General features: G+C 45.3%; 1 protein-coding gene across 2 annotated transcripts in view; it reads right to left on the bottom strand.

Moving 5' to 3' along the window:
• The window catches only part of jag1b (jagged canonical Notch ligand 1b), a 28,814-nt gene extending 22,142 nt beyond the window's left edge, over positions 1-6,672 (bottom strand). The window contains exons 1-2 of one of the 2 annotated variants that reach the window (XM_069658263.1): positions 6,354-6,672; positions 5,806-6,111 (exon numbers count right to left, since the gene is read on the bottom strand). In XM_069658263.1, the coding sequence (XP_069514364.1) occupies positions 5,806-6,111; positions 6,354-6,410 (363 nt within the window). In that variant the 5' untranslated portion in view covers positions 6,411-6,672. Of the gene's footprint in view, positions 1-3,945; positions 3,971-5,805; positions 6,112-6,353 lie in introns of those variants that run through there. The other variant, XM_069658264.1, reaches the window with a different exon arrangement.
• Between the last annotated feature and the right edge of the window lie 14,646 nt (positions 6,673-21,318).

Below are 21,318 nucleotides of genomic sequence, written 5' to 3' on the forward strand. Positions count from 1 at the left end.
AACCAACAATGCGTCTGCGAGCGCGCATGACGGACTCGCAGAGAAAGTATGCGATTGTGAGAAAGTGTAATCCACTTACAGTGCTCCAGCTTCCACTAGGAACACCTACTCGCTATATTCGCACACATGCTCGCCCCGAGCAGCGCTGCTCGCAGGCATTTCAGACATTCTGCTGTGCCACTGCGGCCCTCTTTGCTGCGATGACTTCATGGTAAACAAACCTGCATGAAGGAAACCCCCTGTTCACTTTCCACTGAAAGACAAGCTCGATGACTCACTCCTTTTTCATGGCTTCACCTTCTTTTGTCAGCCATTCAACTTTCCATTTTTCCAGGAGCCGTTTGTCTCATCCCGTGCCAAAGTTTCAATGCAATCAGGACCGCTATTATTTGTAATGCAGGGCTCATCAGCAGCACAGGCCTTACAGTACATACTGACTCACTATTGGCTGCAACAGCTTGACACAGAACTCGAGCATGTGAGTCAGTGGTAATGTGACACCTACTCATCTACAACTCTGACCCAACCTTGAATTAACACTAAGAACAACCTCTGGCTTCTCTTACAGCGTTAAGCAGGGTCGTGCTGTTGCTCTGCTGCACAACTTTTAGCTCTTTTTTCCAGCCTGTACGACTGCACTTGAACGCATCGTTCACAAAGCTTCACCCCCGGAGTTCATGCCCACATGGACTTGTGAAACATTTTGGGCGTGAGTACTTGAGTTGCCCTCCCACATCACACAGGGCAGTAAATGTCTCATCCTTAAGTTACGGGAACTTAACGTAGTAGATCATCCACCTCGATCTTAAATTAGTCATCATTGCAACATTAATGTGACGTGATTGTGAGGAATATGAGAAGTAGGGAAAAGACTTTCTGACATTACTACAGAAAATTCCCCCTTCAGTGACCTCTCAAACAATCGCAGCAGCACATGATCAGTTTACAGGCAGTTAGACGAGCAGCAACGATGGATCCCTGCCAAGCGAAAACATCAACACGCCTGGTTCACCTGCTGCACGACAAAGCTGCGTGTCCCGGACGGATGGGGGGGGGGAGTGATCATTAAATAACTTTGCGGTGGACGGTTGTCAGGAGGCGTCGCGTTTAATGGGTTATCGGTTGATTCCTTTAAAAGGCAGAACTACAAGAACATGACGGTCACACCCATAGCGCGCACGGTTTGGACCTGCCTCAACATGGAAGCTGTTAGAGCATCGTCACCACAGACTGATCGCGCACTAGTAAGACATAAACATGATGAAAAACATACTTAAACTAGTCTGAAAGTTGCTCTTTCATTGGGTTTGATTTAACAAGTAGCCTCGCTGTTGTTGGGATGTTTAGCTGCAGACTGAGTAAGTGCTTCCAGAGAGTGAGATACAGCCCGAGCCCTCGCTCTCTAACACTCCATAACTCCCGGCGGTTATCAGCTTGGAACCGTCTGCCACTGCCAGGTTCACTTTTCCCAGGCTCCCAGCTGACTCACAGCTTCTCTTTGAACTACAGAGCGTGCACACACACACACACACACACACACACACACACACACACACGTCCAAGAGCAATAAGTGTGGCCATATGTCTCCTTATCTTTCCTGGCCGAGCAGACACTGTCCAACAGACGAGCAACATACGCGATAAAGATCAGTCCAGTACGAATCACAATGACTTGCCAAAGAACACTACTGACTCCTCGCAGTAGGGGAATTTTTCCAACACGCTCACACACTTAGGCCTCTCATCCTTTCCTCTACTGAAAATGGAGCCATCTGATTCACCATTAATCTCCCTGAATAAAAAGGTAACAGGAAAAAGGCAGAGGTCTAAACAAAGACGCACCAGATTAGACTCGGCACACAGGAAATGTCAACAGCACAGTCAAAGGGATGTTGACCTTCTGTATCAGCTTCCTGACTCAATCACATCAACAGCATCAAAGTGGGATCTAACCAATCATTAGGCCTGCTAAGCAACACACCCTGTTCGCAGTAAAACTCTCCTCAGTCATGAAAAGAAAACGCTGATAATCAGCGTTAAAGCCACAGACGCGCTGACGGACCGGGAAGGAAGGAATGTTTGCCCGGAGAATTTCATCACAAGACTTGGAGAAACACTCGTGTACAATCAACAGCTTATTAAATATACTGTAAGAGAAACAAAAGCACATCATCCCTGGAGATAGGACAGAACCTCACCCTGACGAAGAATCTCACATTCTGCCAACGAAAACAAGACAGCACACAAGACGCACAGCAAACAGATTTTGGATCCTTCACAAGGCAAACAAGATCAAAACATGAACCCAGAACCAGGAACGAACGTCAGACAGTGTTTCACTAAACAAGCAGCCCGTCGCGTTGCTTGTGCAAGACTCACTAACCAGTCAGGGAGGTAGAAACAGGGCGCAGACGAGACGGATTAAATGCATTTTCTGTGCATGTAACGTTTCAAAACAGCATGAAACAACTGTGATAAGCAGCAAAGCCGTTACGCAACGTCACACTGACACAACACTGTAAGGCCTTGTTAAAGTGGAGGACAGGGTGAGGTGGGAGAAAAGGGAGAAGGAACACGTTTCTGCTCCCTCTTTCACTGCCTTAATTTGCACTTAACTGCCACATCAGAGCAGACTATATAAAACAAACATGTCATTACTCCGTCAGCTGCCCGCAGCGCTTTGCCTCCAGGCTGGGGGTATTGTTCTGCCGCGACTCACCTGATCCCGCTTTCTCAGACGGCTCCGGCTTGTCAACAAATCAATTCACAGTGATGCCAACATGTCTGAGGGGACACGCCAGAATTGTGTCAAGTCAAACACTGGAGGGAAATTATGCTTTCAAATGTGGGATTAATTAAATTTGATCAGAATTAGAGCGCCGGATCAACGAGGGCTGGAGAAGCAAGACCATTTCAGAGTGAGCAGGTAGGCGCTCAGAAAAAGGCAATGCAACGTCCAATAATCTCTCCTATGCCACCTTAAATGCAGCTTCTCTAAGCATGCAAGTCTATGCACCAATTTGACGCCATCATTTATTAGCCTTGATTAAAAAAATAAAGTTGTTTCAGCAGAAATCTGCTCTTTTTTTCTGCTCCAACGACGACTGCAAGCTGCACTTTGCTGCAGACATGGAAATATCATGGCCGCCACTTCAACCAGGAGACAAAGAAGAACTGATCTCAGGTCTTTTTTCACATGACGCCAGTAAACGTTTTTATTAGTTTGGTGCTTGCAGCCAACAGTCAAAGTTAGCAAAATGTCAGCAACTTGGCAAAACCCCACCAGAGAAACGATGATATATATGCAAGGCTTTTACTTTGGAGGGGTAGCACTACTGTTGCCATGCATTGTATTAGTACAGGCCTACAGCTGTAATAATATATATATGTATATTTATAGCACTGGAAGCAGAGTGGTTCTCTTTATCTCTACGAGTATAAAAAAACACATTTCTTTTGTGTTCACAGATCCGGCCAAAAAAGCTGACCCTGACTCTTACACACAAGTTCAGGTATCAGGAAGGAGAAGGACTGCATCCTAACCTCTCCACTTCTGAACGATCGACCCGATCCAACAAACAACCTCCTTTTAACGCGTACGGCTCTACTGTGTGGAAATCTGCTGAGGCTGCCACAGAGACGAGGTCACAGCCTGCCTGAGAGCCAACTCCATCACTGCTGAGTCTACTACAACTGCTTCCTGTTGCTTGCCCTGCGCTGGCATTACAGCTGCACGGCCTCTATTATGCTCTGTAATCCTCACTGTAGTCACTGAGGGCACACCATTGTCCCTGCTTGATACACTGTGAGGGCCCTGACTCCTCTGTGGGATAAAAAGCACGAAGCAGACACCAGCGAATCCACACGGGGATCTAAACCAGCGACGAGCCAACGCTAAAGATGTCCAGCCGTTGCATTCAGCTGGATGCCTGGCTCTCCTCCTACCTGATCTCAGCACATGTGTGTAGCCTCATTAAGTGCAGCAGTTACTGTGGGTGGCAAGGTTAAAGCGATGAAATGCCTGGGGTCCAACCGAGCGTGACTTAAACAAAGCCCTTGGCCTGGACAAGAGGCCAACTTCATGCAGCTCACAAGAGAGGATGAAGGGGAGGGGGGGAAGGGGGGTAAAAAAGCTTCATGAACTTGGAGTACCCAACAACCCAAATGCACCACACTGCCATCTGTCCACAACAGCCAATCAACTGATGAAAAGGACAAAGAGTGATATCATACCTAACCTGACGATTGTTAATGTGCACTGAAGTAAAGCAGTAGAAGTGAAGGATGAGAGAAGCTAACGAGCCGCTCTGCTCGCTCACAGGTCTCAGCCTGGACGCTCCAAACTCCTGGTTTCTACAGGAGAGTCGCACCAAGTCATCTTAGAGCACACAGCACAGGACAAGAGCTGCATCCTTTCTGCAAGTTTCATTTACAGGAAAACCCCCTAAGCTTTACTGTCCTCGTATTAACAAGCAATATAGTTCCAGGACATCGAGGCCTTTCGTTTAACTTCACATGAAAGAGAAGAAAGCAGAGTCCTCAGATTCAAAATGGCAGCAGGTTTCATTTCAAAGTGCTGTTTTCAAGTAGGACCGATTTCCGACCCGAAAGATGAAACTAATCCGTCTCCAGCGTTCATGCCAACTCAGTGCTGCCATAGCGTGAACATAAACAGAAACCTTTGTCTTTAAAAAGGTGTGAGGCGCCAGCGTCTAAGTGGAGAGCAAATAAAACATACAGAGCATATCAAATGTCACGCTACCCTGCTGAGAACATTGTTTTACTGGGATCATAGGGAACGCTCAAACTGGCCCACAACATGTAAAGGAAACATTGCACCATCTTCCAGGCTGTCTCCATCGCAGCGTACAATGCCTGAGATTACTACAAGAACCTCCACCAGGATCGAGGTAAAAATAGCCTTGATGTAATTGGACACACACATACCAGCGGACTGTGCCTTTCACCCATCAGGCAACAGTGGAGGAGTCTGCAGGCCAGGCTGTGGGGCCAGGCAGTCTGTGCACACTTTTTTCACTACATCGAACTGCGCTCCAGCATGGCAAATCATATCTCTCGCAGAGCTTCAACACTCCCACAGGCCTGTCAGGCCCATTTATTTACTCTGAGAAGAAGAGCTGACACTGGAGGAAAGTGGGCTTTTCACTGCGGAGTTACTGTACTGTGCAACATGAGCAGCTGCCAGGGGGGCAGAGGAGGGGAAGTCTGCTCGCACAACTTCTCATCTCAGCTTTTTATTTGTTGAGTCGAGTCAGAGCAGAGAAAACTTTCAGGAGGCGAAGTGAAAAGTCTCATTTTGCTGTTTCAAAGTCGATTTAAAAAGGGGAATAAACTAAAATGGATCTTTATCTTTAAGTATTACATCTGTATTCTTATTCATGGGAGTGATTTTAACTGGAAGTCAGACTGTACTTTCCTTTTTGGTTTCTCTCTGCATGTTTGAGCCCTTCTGCCCTGAACACAAAGCTTTCATGATGATCCAATGCAAACTAGTTTTAACACTATTTACACAGAACAGACAGGTCTGGGCCTGGTGGAGAAAAATACCTGCACCTGGTTAATTAGCGCAGATAATGAGGAGAGCAGGGGGTCCTTCCTCTAAAGGACAAACCACCTAAAGAGAAACTCTGTCTTTGTGTCTTGTGTTTTCTCTGCACTTCTTTCTGAGTGAGACTGACGGACAGTAATTGCGCAGATTGCCCTGCAAACAGACTTTTCGTTTGGAGAAGCTCGTGAGGAAACACAGAGAGGTTTTTTTTTTATTTGTTTAAGTCTCCAACTCACCGGCCAGGCAAAACTGAAGGGCAAAACTATCCTGGATTTGTCATTCCTGACTGAGCTCTTGAAAGAAAAGGTATTCCCTCCGAGGACAGGCGTAGATCCCATTCCGAAGCTGCAGGGCCCCGCAGCGGAAACTCTCGACTGGTATTCCTTCAGACAAACTTTAAAAAACGAATCGCACTCGTCCCGTGAGCATTTCCTATCCGCCGTGTTCCGTGCGCCGTCACAACACATGCCGTTCAGCAGCTCTCCGTTCGCATTGTGCATCGATAAGATTTGCAGCTCGAATTGTCCCGATCCCTCTGACACCTGTGGAAGACAGAACAGTGAATGCAAAGCAAACTTTGACCTCATTGTATGAAACAAAGTTGGACAAACAAAGCGGCTGTTTTGCCCTTGGCTGCCCTACATGATTTGCACTTGCAGCAGGCTGACTACACACTATTTGCATGAGGCATGGCTACATGGGAAAAGGGCGACACACATGCAATCAAAGTGGATCCAAACAGCTGAACTTTGTGAGCCTGTCCGTGTTAAAGTAGTCCACGTACCTTCAGCAGAAGGCAGAGTAAAAAGGCAGCGACCACTGAGCCCCGTCTCAGAGTCATGCCTCCGGACTGCTGTTGCCACTCGCTTGTTACTGGTCGTCTGGCCGACACACGGCACCAGAGCTCTCCTCTGGTTTAAACATGCACGAGTGGGAAACAACAGTTTGATCAGCGGAGCACAGGATCCACATTCATAGAAGACCTCTTCCTGTTTTATCCCGAAGCTCTCCGAGAGTTTGCTCTGCTTCGTTATCCGACAGTTTCCTCTAAAAGTTGAAGAAAGTTTACGCGGTGGCCATGCGGCAGCCGAGCCCTGTGCTCTCTGACTGACTGACTGACTGACTGCTGGCCCGGGCTGCAGCTCTCTGCACAAGTTCAACAGGGAGGGAGTGTCTCCATATTCATGAGCAGGCCCCGGAGAGCACGCCCCCCGCGCATTATGAGCATAATCATACACTCAAGACTACTTGTAAGGGCTCTTTGGCGGCGATGTGGTGGAAAATAAAGAGGAAATAAACCGTGACCTGCAGTTACATTGATAATCATAAGTCATCACAACCGCAGACCTTAAAATAAGTGAGTTATATTTGCAGAAAGCATCAATTTATACCAAACCATTCTTTTAGGAGCTTATCTCCCTGCATTAGCTGCATGCTCTACTCACCGCAATGTTTACCATCATTTTACCTCATTAAGATTTATATCAGGCTTAAAGGTGGCTTCATATAAAAGGGTTTGCTCTCTACATTTTAGGCATTAGGTAACAAACTAAACAGCTCAGATGAGCGTGCATCAAGGCCTGAAGCTGAGCCAAGCGTGTTTAGTTTAATGCACAGTATGTTGTAATGCAAACCTTGGGTAAAAAGCTTCTAATTCCATGGAGGAAAAATGTTAAATATCTGCACATTTTCTGCATTTTTAATAAGAAATACTTTTGGAATTTAAGTAAAATCCAAACAGTGTTATCAGGAGCGAACACGACGCTGCAGCAGAGCAGAGGAGCTGCAGGGTTTAAGCCTGCCTGAGGAATGTCACACAATTTAAATGAGGTCCAATCTACGGCTGTTTTAAACCATCAACCTCTAGTTTACAGCCAGGACGGGTTTGACTCTCTTACTGAACCCCTGCTGATCAGTTCTAGTCGGAGTAGGCCAAAAGTTTCCTCTGCATCCTTTCGGTGTCGAAGGGTTACCTCTGCAAGAAGGTAATCTGTGACCTGGATCAGTGAAGGCACACATATAGGCACACACACAAACATCCATATGAGAGGATGGGAACCCCCTCTGCCCCTGTGGTTAGTGATTTGTGTGGACCAATTACACAGGTCATTCAATGGGTCACAATCGAGGAACCACAGTTGGGAAGCGCGGCGCTGCAGAAAGAGGAGCGCATCAATCAGTAACCACGTAATGTTTCACCATCACTCTTTATCGCCGTTTATGAGGCTGTCACACGTCTCTGCTGTACGAGTTTGAAGCTGATAAGAACACAGGGCTCGTATTTTTCTCTATTTTTGTTTGAATCTGCACCAGTAACCAGGGAGTAGCTCTTTGTTTCCACTAGAGCAACAAAGCAAATGTCTAATCTTATCTGAAGATCCCTGAGTGACACAAAGATGTGCACGGTAGCTTCTGCAACAACAGCCACAAACGTCCTTGAGTTTGTGTCTTGAAATGCCGAGATAAGCATATTGAGGTTAATGTTTTTGTATTCAAAGAGGGAAGTTTCCACCATCTTAAATCACTGCTGTCAATATTCAAACGTCACATTTCCTGTGGTTGAACTTCAAGATGAAAGCCACGACTTCCTCCCCGCCCGCCTCAGACGCTGAGCTGATAGACATCTCAGGTTACAGGCCTCATTGAGAAGCTCTCTCGGGGTAATTAGGGTTAATTGGAGAAGTTTTTAACCCTGGGGAGATTTTTTTTTGCCTTGATGGCAGAAGCTAAAATTGAGTGTAGAGATTGTAGATGGTTTGAGGGGGGATGTGAGGGGGTGCCTGTGTCTGACGTGCCCCTGTGACCTGCCCAGAGGTGATGCTTGTGTGTGGATGATGACAGGGCCGGGGGAGAGTGGAGGTGCTTCTAAGAATCAATGAAATAAATGCATTGATCAGTAAGACTGATTCTTTTGGAGAGCCTGAGGAAATGCTGACACAACTGTTGTAGTGTCAGGAAAAATAGTCCCACATCTGGATACAAAACAAAGATCTTTTTCCTGATCTTCTCATAAATTGAGTGCATTTTTGATTTGGATGTCTGATGATGTTTGGGGGAACGTTTGCAGGTCTGTAATGTCCAAAACGAGCCTGTCTAAACTCTCATTCAAGCATATGAGGCTGCAAACAGACTATGTAACATTAGTATCTCTGACAAACCAGTAAAAAAGTGTTTTTTCTTTATTTAAATTACGTTTTCTGATCTTTTCAGATAAGGCCTGCCGAAAAATTGCATTGCAAACCTGGGATCTTTGTTTAATATAAATCTGGTATTCTAAGGGACACTAAACATGCAAACATGATCGTATTAAGCCTCTGTGATTGATCAGATCTCCCTGTATCCCCCCTGTAAACAGTATATATGTGTGACACAGGCAGAACTGTTAAAGATGTTTGTTCAAAGTTTTAAAAAGTGGCGTTTTCAGGACAAATGACATTTTGCAGAAGGGACATGCCGATGGAGGATGCCTCCTTGCTTCATCCAGCTCTTCCACTTGACTGCCTGTTCCCCCGTTTGTCATACAGCTAATAGGTATCCATGCAGCGTGCTCACTGTTCCCTCTAAGCATGGTCTGAAGTCGTCATGGAGCACAGACAGGGTTTCTCCTCTGAGGCTGTGGTGCTAATCTCCTGCAGCCTTAATGTGATTATGGTAATGATCACACAAATGACCCCTGGGCTTTGGGGGATCCGTGGTTCACACATCCCCTCACAGTGGCTGCACAGGCGCTGTGACTCCACTGGCCCGCATACGAGACCACCAGACTGAGCCGGTCCTGGTGGCCTGCCCCGTTCTTCTGTCCTCGTCGGCTCGGAAGAGTGGAGTGAATGACCAAATAAATTCCAGCCGGGAACAAAAGAGCTGAACGGCCATGAGAGAGATGGATATCTTTTGTTGTCTGACACTCAATGCCGTATTCCAATCCAATTACCTCAGCCTTTTGCTACCCCTCCTGTCGCAGTGCATGGCATTGAAGCCCGTCTGAATCAGACTCGGACCCCTAACAAGAATGTGGTGGATTAGGTGCTTAGTGAGCGCTCCCTTCCCCCCTACCTTTACAAAAATCTGCAGAGCACTCTCTCCTAAAAAGATTTACCAGCCCTCTGTTTAAATTTGATCTGATTTATTTTAATGTCATTATTGTCCGGCTCCTAAAGACAGAGGACACAACGATCCCCCTGCATTCTGCTGTGTTGCTCCAACAAGGACTCTGACTGTGGACAGGAAGAAGAAAGCACCGTGTGACAAAGTTAAGGCTTCAGTACAGGCAGGAGTGAACATCAGCCGTCATCCCATCAGTTTAACTTGTTGTTGCTTCATCCGCACTTTGCAGATTGATGCGTGACACAGTTTGTTTCTCTGTGATCACTTTAAATCTAAGTTTAAGAAGTGTATGTGTATGAAGACAGGATCTTGTGACATCTCAACCAGTTTGGAAGCTAATTGTTGTCCAGTGTGCAACAAACTGACTTAATAGTTTAAGTTGTGTTACAACCGACCCAAGTGCAGGAGCAGAGACTGCAGGCAGGGAGTGGAGTCTGAACTGCAGGGATCCAGTGCAGAGAGAGGGCCAGGGGATGGAGCAGGAGACGGATGCTGACAGTTATATCTCAAAGGGCTTGAAGGTGACTAACTGCATGAACAGAGTCGACGATCTGGCGCTTTGGAGGAGTCAGGGCCAGATCTTTATAGTACGGCTGATTGTGATGTGGCAGCTCACGGCCTGCCTCCCGCACTTATATAATATGTACATGCAAATTCATAGATTTGGGATTTTCAATCCTTTAAATAAAGTTATCTGATCGTTCTTATTCCTCTTCCTTTCCTTATGTACATGTATTTGAACAATGTATTGGTATATTTACTGAAGCATCAGAGTCCTTCGTATATACAGAACATTTTGTGATGAAGCCATTTCCAGTGAAAGCTCCTTAAAGTGAAGTGAAAGAATATAAACACAATCTCTTGGTTTACAGATCGAGCACGGCATGCTTCAGGTATCTCTCTGGTGTGCTGAACAGATAAACTTTATCCTGAATCAGTTGAAGTGTCTCAGTGGGAAAGCCAGAGACGTGCGAGCATGAAGGAAATAAAGAGCAAAGTCAGTTTATCTGTGAGTGAGTGTGCGAGGTGAAGACGCACATCTGAGGAGGAGAGGAGTCAGACAGCAGCGCGAGGACGTCTCTGTCCTATCACAGTGTTTATACGATGTGTTTATGGGAGCTGCTTTTACAGAACGTGTCACAGATGGTATCAGCAATCGACACTCAGACAAATATTATTTAAAGGTGGCTGCTTTGTTTCATCAGTCCTTTATGTGAGAGCCTGTGAGGGGATGGTGTTTGTGAGAGCGGGTTGAGCTCAGCGAGTCCAGCTGCTACGTGGAGCTTCAGTAAAGATTACAGCGGGTCGGGTTGAGTGCCTTGGTTTTGATTTTCATTGGTTCAAACTGTTCTTAATTGCTGCGGTGATGCTGCGGGTGACTCATTTATGTCGTGTTTACTCTAACTGTCTTTTTTTCTTTCCTTAAGTGGAGCTGTATGTGCCGTCGACACGGCGACCGACAGGGATTTACTTCTGAGCATGCACATCAGTAAGAGATGACTGGATCAGCACGTGTGAATGGATCATCAGTGTGTGTGTGTGTGTGTGTGTGTGTGTGTGTGTGTCCTTGCACATCCTTAATGCTCAGGGAGGTGTTTGATCCTCCGAGGGGAGGGAAGGTCAGAGGGCTGCAGTCAGTGAAACAAATCAGATTATCCCTGCTTAAGCTACAAGTTTACTACTCGCCAGCATAGCATGTCCACCTGGCCTACAATACCCGCTCTCATACTGCTGAGTCGAGCCATGTGATCATGTGATTAAGATGTTTGTGTGTGAAAGTGTCGCAGCAGAGTTGTTTACCTGCTGAAAGTCAAACCTGGCAGCGTTAAATGTGTTGAGACGACAAAGTTTTTAGTTTTAGTCACATTTGTGTCAGTTTTACGCTTTAGATTTTTAGTCCAGTTTGAGTCAATAATAAGTCACATTTTAGTACGAACATTTTCTCCCTTTAAACCAAACTATCAGCCTCATACGGGGATCAGAACTGGTATAAAGGTGAGGTGTACAGCACCATCTCTCTCTCTCTTACTTGTGTAATATCCAGATTCCTTACCTTGGACAGTCTAGCTTAGACTCCGTCTCCTGTTTCTACAGTAAAGTGCGTTAAATAAATAAAGTGTGTCCATCTGTTGTTTTGCGTGGATGCTGTCATGTTGTCACGCTTTGGGCCGTCCTAACCTGTAAGCTGGGTCGGATTCAGGTTGATCTGCACGCCCCTCAACCGATTCAACCAGTTACAGGATGCATTGTTTGTATTTTGACAGATTAGACGCACAGTGGAGGAAAATACGGATTTTAAATGTCGAACAGCGAACCACTTTTAGTCTCGTCTCGTTAAGGGAAAGAAAGCATGCTTGTCGTCAGTCGTGTCGTGATCAAAGATCTCTTTTCATCTCGTCACAGTCTCGTCTTCGTCATGGAAAAAAGGTCGCTGCCGAACATTTATCGTCGTAATTTTCGTTGACGTCTGTTTCAGAATAAATTTGTGAGATACACATGTAAAAAAGTAAAAATAAGAGTACAGATTCAACGTGTTTCCTGCAGCATCAGTGCAGCGTCCAGGCTGTGAGACGAAGTCAGACGGGTCCCTCTGAAGCACATTTCTAGCAGCTGTTTCTGTGCTAAGCTAACTGAAGCTAACCTCATATTTGGAGACTATTAAACTGAAATCATTCTAACAGAACAATATAGTGAAAATAATGAACATTAACTTTGCTCCGGTGTGTAAATCAGTTGGATGGGGAATGTCTCGCTGCTGCTTGTCGGCCATGTTGGCTACTTCACTTTCATCAATCCGAGTTCTCCCTGACGCTCACAGACATCACGTTCACTAGACGCCTCTTCTCCATTAAAAATTCCTCTCAAATGCATTAAAGCTAAAGTGTGGAGCTACCGATACCTGAAACTTCCCACCTCTGCTGAAATCACTGATCGGTGTCTCAGGTGGGAGGATGCAAACCATCCAGGCAGGAAGATTAGATCCTCTGCCTCTCACACCATCCGAGGTGGTCTCCCAAAGTGAGGAGGGCCTGTGTGTGTGTGTGTGTGTGTGTGTGTGTGCCTCCAGGATCAGTGAGTCAGAACAGTGCTCTCTTCAAACAGGATATTGGCCCTCGCTTGAGGTGAGTGCAGCTAATTACCTGAACTTCCTATCTGGAGGAGGTGACACTGATAAAACTCTTCCTCTCTTTTGTGCCTCTTCGGATCAGCAGGAGACAAACGACCTGTAGACGTGTGGAGAGGGTCTCGATGTGCACGAGAGTCAAAGCAACATCAGCTGCCCTGTTTGAAGGGAAATATTGATGCTGGCAGCGTCTCGCCGCCCCTTTTACCATGACATCGCGCTTTTTCCATGACACATTTGATGATTGCTTCCAAATGGGCCTGTCAGTTTTAATACAGGCGACCTCTGCATTTCACTTTCCTCTTAAGTAAACACAATCCACCGGCTCTCCCACACACACACACACACACACACACACACACACACACGTACAGAGTGTGTGATCACGCAGCAGGAATGAGTCTTGAGATATAGCAGGCGTTCACGAGCTGAAATATGTTTTCATGTTCAATCTTTTCGCTCCTCAGTGAGTCGCTTTGGATCGATGTTTCTGCACGTTTGCTGATTGAGAGCCTCGCTGTTATTCCAGGAAACTGTGTGTAAGTCTCAGGTAGGACATTAAAAGGAGTTTGTGGTGTTACGAGGTAAAAATACGACGAAGCTCAAACGAAGGAGCCTGTCAGAAGGTTTACTTTACACTTCTCCTCACAGTAATTAATAGAAATGTAGTGCAAGCAAGCGCTCTTCATTTTATAAGACAATAAACTGGCTGCTTTTCATGTTAAGTGCTGGGCTCGGACCCAATTCCAACATTTAGTGAGTCAATACACTGACAATTAGATTATACAGTGTCAACTAACAAGGGACGGACAGAATTCAGTTAGTTTATAGACGTGTGTCCGACCGCGCCGCAGGAGAGGTGGAGCAGCCTCAGAGGACACGAGTGGGAACGGCTCGCGGCGGAGCGGAGCATGAGACGGGTCGACTTCACCGGAGCGTGTCGACTACCTGTTAATGTTAAACTAATGAGCATACTTTGATTCCCATCGTGAGCGTGCTGCTTGTTTAAACTCACGATGAAAATCAACAAGTACATGTGTGACGTAGGAACGAGCTGAATGTAAGTTTGATCCTCTGTTTCCTTTTTCAGGTACGTTACTGAAACACTTATTAATGTGAAGCTACAGCCAGCGGGCAAATAGCTTAGCTTAGCATAAAGCAGGGGGTTTAGTTAGGCTCTGAACAAGCTGAACAAATCTTTCACACAGTTGTTCTTTCATTCTGTTTGTGTAAAGATGAAACACACGACATGTTACCTGTGAAGAGCTTCACACATGGATGCATTTTTCTTCTTTAGCCAGAGCCAGGAGACTTCTTTCCCTTCTTTAAAGCTTGTTTATATTCCCCAGATGTAAAATATTGTAACGCTGGGTGATAAGTTACTGTTTATGTTTGCTGCTGTTTATTGAGGGAGGGGTCCACCGTAGTGGGTTAATGGCTGAGCTGTAGTTCCAGGGAAGGAAAGAGAGAGTTATAAAGCTACGTCTTTAAACGGGAGTTCGGCATTCTGGGAAGAATAAGATGCACGTTGAGCGAGCGAGAGCCAAGCGAGAAAAGCTGTTAGCCAATCTGTTGGTCGTTTTTCTGGGGACACCTCAACCTTGGGTTAACAAGGAAATAAATCTGGGCTCTGTTGAGGTAGCAACACACATCGCCTCTTCCTCGTTCTTCCTCCACCCATCTAACTACCCCGCTACGTCACAATATTAACACTTTTCTGTGTCTCATTAGAAAGCACTGCTCTGCTCTGCATGAGACTTGTCGGACTTTCAAGTAACTCTAATGTGAACCCATTAAACCAAACAGGTCCACTTGGTGATCGTGGGCTGATGCAGAGTTGGAATCCAGTGTGAAACTAAAAGTGCTGCTCGGAAGGACGTCACGGCCGCTCTGATTTCAAATCCTTAATATTAAACATGTTCAATATTTCTGATCTGATATCCTGCTGTGTGGGGGGGGGACCCCGAGGACAGCCGAGCACGCTCTCTGTGGATCGTCCTGTGGAACCAAACCAATCAGGAAGCGAGTTGACTGACGCAGGAAGCACAACAACCGCAGCCACGGCGACAAAAGCAAACGTGCAGCATAAAGTAACATGTACAGCCCGTGTTCACGCCGTCTCCACCACTTCATCCACAGTTTGTTCTTTTTTCTATCATCACCAACTCTTCCTGCCCATCGTCCGCCATGTTTGTTTCCTCTAAAGTCCCGTTTGACCGCCAAGCTGACACAGTTTCACCTGTAGAAACATTTTGACAGGGTGAACTGTCAGCAAACTGTTTCCTATATGTAAATATTTTTATAAATATAAGTTATTCACTCTTCTGTCTTTACTGTCTCTGCCTTTTAAGCTGCGCATGCTGCGCTCTGTTCACTAGCTTGTTGCTGCTTTATCTGCCTGCAGGTTAATAACTCTTTGCTGAAAGCCACCACCTCCCGCCTGAGGACAGATGTAACTTGTTTACTGTTGTGATTATGACACTTTGGATGCGGTGAAATTGATCCCACGCGGTAAATTTTGCAGGCCAGAAACCAAACACGCGCAGGAAAGCTGCAGAGCTGGCTGATAATCATCTCTCATCATTAGACGCATGCCTTCCAAACACAAGTATTCAAGGGATCCGCTGATAGTAGAAAATAGGATTTAAATGGGTAAACTGGATTGTTGCTGTTACCTCACTGTTCAATGAAACTTGTTTTAATAAACATCTGACAGTCAGGCGTGACAAAAAGGCCTGTAAGGAAGCACTTGTTCACTTATATAAACTGCGGCTGCAGAAAGGAGTGTGCTATTAAACAAACTTGCAAATAAATTATGTGCAGCCTCGTCCAAGTTCTGGAGGCTGCAGTACAAACAGCAGACTGTTAACTTTTTGCAGAGGAAAAAAAGATGTTTTTCAGACCGTTTTTGGAGACAAAGAAAAAGTTCTGCTTCTGTTCGGTCTGTACGATCGAAGCCGTGACACTCGATCGATGGTAAACCTCAGTTTGGTTAAATTCACTGTGACTTAATCGGCAACAGGAGCGTTTTATTGCCGTCTCTTTTTTTCTTGGCCATGACTCCCAGAATGCTGTGTGAAGAAGTCATAAAACTGTCAGTAGGAGCGATATTTTCCACAGCATGATGACAAATAGCATGTAAGCAATGCATGCATGGCTGTCATACAGACGACATACTGCGTAATAGTTTTTCAGATTAGCAGCTTGGTTCACTGGGTTGTCGTCTGAAGGCTGCTTGTTTTGTTGGTGGAGAGAAAAGAACAAATATCTGTCTGCTTAGACAATCTGGAGTATTACATTCCTACACTTTTCTTGCCACAGTTGCTTTCTTGTTCTTGTTAATCTTATTGGCTGAGCTCAACCTGACTCCAGTCAAAGGTTGCTGTGTGAAAATAATCTGCACAGAAGAACAAAAACATGGCTGCACACTGCTAACTTGTTCCCAACTCTCCAGATTTCTTTATAATTTCAAGGCATGAGTTTGACTCCCACGGCCATGATTAAAAATGTCCATCTTGTTTCTGCAGTTGAACATTTTGGCTTCATTATTTTGTTTCCTACATCGCTGAAGTCTGGGAAACTCTGTGCACAAAGCGCTGCATCCAAGACATCAGGAAAAGTGAGAAATGGGAACGTTCCGGTTCATAATTTCCTTTTTTACTTCACCTAAGAGCATTCCTGTGGTTGAAGAGGGAATAAAACACACACCCAAAAAGGTTGCATTTCTTTGGCTGCTTTCACCTGGTACAAAACACTGGCCTTTATCCTTCTCCTTTAATTAATCTCAAATTAAGCCAAGTGAACAAGCCTGAACTTGTCCTAAACTATGAAACATTTTGCTGTTTGTTCATCTAAAACTCATCGAGCTCAACAGCTTTCAGCTTTAAGTGTGAGAACGAGTCCTGCCGTTTGAACTCGGGTCAGAAAGATGAAACCTCTGCATGGTTGGCAGACTCGCAGCTCTTTGAAGAGGTGTCAGTTTGCAACAGGCTGGCATCTCCGCCTGGTTCTGTCCTCACGTGGTTACTGCACACTAAACGGTTCAAAACACCAAACCAGGGTTCCTCTGGTAGAAAAGGGCACTGAAAAATCATGCTAAAGTTATTGTAAGCTAAGATAATAGTCAACAAAGGTGAAATGTGACACTGATAGAAGTTGAAGTAGTTTTGGAAAGAGGAGCAGCAGCATCAGTAGAAAAGTTTACTGGTTTAATAAGATAAACTTCCGCGACTGACGGGGCTGAGAGGGTGGGATACAGGGAGATACAGAAAGAGAGAGATGGATAGAGACGAACAAATCGAGCAACAGCAGATAATACAGACTTAGGGCCCGTGTTCACTGACAGAGTTTTTTGTTGCTGCGCTCTCGGTTGATAATCGTTAAACTCGGTTAAACTTTTGGAACACCGCCGCGCTCGTCAATGTCACTTCTCCCTCAACAACCAATCAAAATCAGGGAGGGGTGGGATATCAATTTTGGCAACAACAATGGCGAAGGAGACGCTAATCGTTTTGGTTTTTCAAGGGTTCAATTTCCAGGTGTAGAGCTGCTGCTGACGCCAGGACACGATTCCTTTCTATTATTTGTTTTCTTTGTAAAATTTCCTTGAAATAAAGCAAATATTTAGCATACAGAAAAACAATCACTTCCAAGGGAAGCGGCAGTGCCACCAGACAACGTTCGTAACGGAGCAACAGTAAGCGCCGGTGAGACGCGCTCTGAAATCGAGGTCTTGGGCACGACCAGAGCAAAAAACGCTGATAGTGGACACAGGCCCTTATACGATACGATACGATACGATACACTTTATTGTTCCCTTAAGGAAATTTGTCTTGGACTCCAATGCTGCACACACTTCACTGCCAATACAGTAGGATCAGTAAATTAAAGACAAAACACAATCCACATGTAGACAAGAGAACATGCCAGTGAAATAGCTACAATAATAATATTAATAATAATAATAATATATATATGTAATATTAGGGGCTGCACGGTGGTGCAGTGGTTAGCGCTGTTGTCTCACAGCTAGAAGGAAAAGTTGTCTCTGTGTCTCAGCCCCGTGATTGACAGGAGATCAGTCCAGGTGTAACCCCGCCTCTCGCCCAATGACAGCTAGAATAGGCTCTAGCCCCGCGACCCTGAACAGGATAAGCGGTATAGATAATGGATGGATGTAATATTAGCATTAACAACTATTATAATGATAATAAAAGTAAGACTGATAATAATAATTGTAGCAGATGGAGCCAAGCAGGCAGCAGGCGGTCTGCAACAGCAACCACAGGAACCTGCGAGACAAGGGAGCTCAAAAGCTCATATACAGGGAGGTTTATCTTCTTATAATGTATAACATATAAAAAATGTTTATTGTTATGTCACTTAAATGTTCTTGTTAACATACGCCATGTTTGTATGTTGTAATAACGTGAGAATATCTTGTTTAAACATGGCGGCGTGGCAGCAGTGGATGGGAGCTGTAGATCAGAGTGAGGACGACGTACGGAGGAGCTTCAGAAAGCATTTAACAGAGTGAATGTTTGACTGTTGACTTGGCTGCTTTCCCCCCGAGAATGACGAGACATGTCGCACATTTAATCTATTTCATATGTCATCGCACACAAAAATGCACTGTAAACATGTAGGAGTTTCGGAGGGTGACAGAGTAACCGTGCCGGGCTGCGTGCTGTCTGTAGGCTGGCAGCAGCAGACAGTGTTTTGACACGAGGCTGCCCGTCTGTCACTGGCCGAGTCGACTTGTGCTGAAAGAGAGCGAACCGCTGGCACGTCTCACAGGATCCGTGAGTCGAGGTCGGCTCGGCAGAAGGGGCCCAGTGTTTTCTTAATTCACCGACAGACTGGGCTGACTCTGTTTATGATGACGACTAAACACAAACAGTCTGGAAACCTTGTTTTAATTATTTTTATTTGATAATGTTTTTCATTGTGACCTAATCACAAGCCCTGAATGCTTTTTAATGTGGTGTGCAAACGCTCGGGTGTCTCGTCTCCCTCGGTGCTCAAAGCTTTATGTAAATCAAGGAGAAAAAAGGGAGATCTTTCGTGTCAGCACATCTGACATTCTTTGTGCTCACTTAAAGGCTTGTCTTCTGAAATCATGCCTCGCTGCTATTGTGAACATGTGGTTTGAGCGTGTTCATTATGAGGAGCTTGTGAGTGACATTGTGTTTGCTCTGAGGGTTGAAAGTGAGAGGTTGTGCTCATTAACGAGTCCCAGTCTGAGACCAGTCTGAGACCAGTCATCCACCACAATAACGTCTGCTATGAAAAAATAATATTAATGAACACCAACGTGAACATTCAGTCACGGTTAATGGATGCTGCTTAAAAGTTTCCCTGCCAACTCCGAAAAAAACTCCAAAAACTTCATATTAATTCTGGCTCAATTAATCCAGAGTGCATTCACGTTAACAATCATCACGCTCCACTGATCTAAAGGCCATTGTCACACAGGCACTCGAAGAAGTCTTTTGTGTAACAGAAGAATGGCAGAGTGACCCCCGGCAGCGCAGAGCACCGCCGCAGAGACGTTTCCTCGGCCCCACCGCCCGCTCCTCTCAGCAGCCCGGAGTAAAGTTTCAGGGTCCGAGTGGCCATGAGTGCCGCTGAGTGATAGGCGGAGAGAGGAGACCCTAAACCCAATAGCTTTGATGATTGAAACAAAACACAGAGTCCCCCCCAGATGGAAAAGCCTGCAGGTCTGTGACTAAGCATGCCGTCATGCAAGAGTTGCAGCTCCCAAGGTTTGTGTGTTTGTGCCCTGTTACTTCCTTAATATATTTATTTAGATGTGTGTACATTCACTCCAAAAGCAAAACCTCTCATATAGAGTCCACAGTCATCAGTCAACACGTGCAGCAGCAGCTTCACTCACGGCTCGCTGAAGAGCAGACAGTCTCGACAATGACAATAATTTTGTGAGGTCAAAGGTGCATCGACAGGTCGCAATTCTTTGACCTTCTATGAAATAAAAAGGACATTTTAGTGCATCAGCACCACCTCCCTCATTCAGTGAAGCTCGAGCAGAAGCAGCAGCATCCTACTCGACACGTTTAAGTTCTAATGAATGTCGTATTTGCGACGTTTTCCTCTTCAAATCAAGGAATTAAGATGTTCTTATTCTGCACAGGACTGAAAGGGAGCTGGTCCACAATAAGACACTGGTAAGTAGGATTAGAGTCCTGTGTCCCACGGGAGTTAACAAATGTTTTTGGCCAGTGAAATATTTGTTTACTCAACACGAGGATGTGGATAATATTTTCAATATTTTGAGGCATAAAGCATGTCCTGTGGGAGTGTTTCCTATAGGTGTGGTGACAGCAGTCCGCCGGGTTGTGGCTTTGGAGGCGACTGGCCTAAGAGTTGGGAAATCACAAGATATTTACAAATGCAGAAAGCAAGAAAACACAAGCGAAGATGAGCGTCTCTTTATATCAGACTCGTGTTATTAAAAGACGTCAGCTTTTTAAGATTGGATGTTCTTTATTCTAAGCAGTCATAGTCTAATAGTCTACTTCCTGAAAGAATAAGTGACTTAAACCTGCATTCTTTCTACTGGGCAGCAGAGGGCGACTCCACTGGGAGCAAAAAGAAGTCAGAATGTTTGCAACCAAATCGGAAAAGGAGCCTACTACTCTCTTGATTTATTCCCTTAGTTCCCTTAAAAATGTTCTGACTGAGTTTATGGCTTTAATCTCTAGTTACAGGTCTTCTTCAATACAACATGATTAGTAAATTATCCTCTCATTTAGAGTAAGAAAGATGGGTGTGTTTTAGGGCGTGGCTAGCTGTGACTGACAAGTCGCTCCACCAGGATAGAGACGATACCGTCACTTCTGGTTCCAAAAAACTTTGGCCAAAATGCCGAACTCGAGGCTTCACCATGGGGTTCACAAACCGATAGTTAGCATCACCGTGGCATCGTCCTCTTCTTATACACAGTCCAGGAACTGTAGTAAAAAGCCAAGCTCAGCTTTTATGGTATGGCCACTATCCAGTGTTGGGTAACATTAACTTTAAAAGTAACTCGTTACGTTACTGCGTTACGTCCTGAGAAAAGCTAAAAAATTAACCCCCCTTTGTGACTCGTTACACATGTGGGTTATATTGTCAGGGCGCCGTGTAGCCTGCTGCACGTCTACCTATGAATGTATTCTCGTTTAATGCACATAATCTGACAGGCGCAGTATAACCTTGACAGCTCTTTATGATGCTAACAGTCAGTGAACTGGGCAGAGGCAGACAGTATTAGCCACAGCTGTTTCCATGACAACAATACAACACAGGCTCTTAGTCCCACCAGTGTTGTGGAGCAGTGTCTCACTTGGAAGAAAAATGGTTGGGTGGTTGGGAGATGGTCGGTCAAAAGATCGGCATTGGAAGGGAACAGTTGCGTGTGTGTTCAATAAAAAAGCTTCCTTGTAATGTTGATATGCAAATAAATTGGTGTGCAACCAACAGTTTTCAAAACAGCTGGTTCTCCCTTTAAGAATTGTCTAAT

Source organism: Semicossyphus pulcher, unplaced genomic scaffold (genome assembly GCF_022749685.1).
Source record: "Semicossyphus pulcher isolate SPU_LCO1_2020_fin unplaced genomic scaffold, fSemPul1.0.p SCAF_12, whole genome shotgun sequence".
Classification (NCBI taxonomy): Eukaryota; Metazoa; Chordata; class Actinopteri; order Labriformes; family Labridae; genus Semicossyphus; species Semicossyphus pulcher.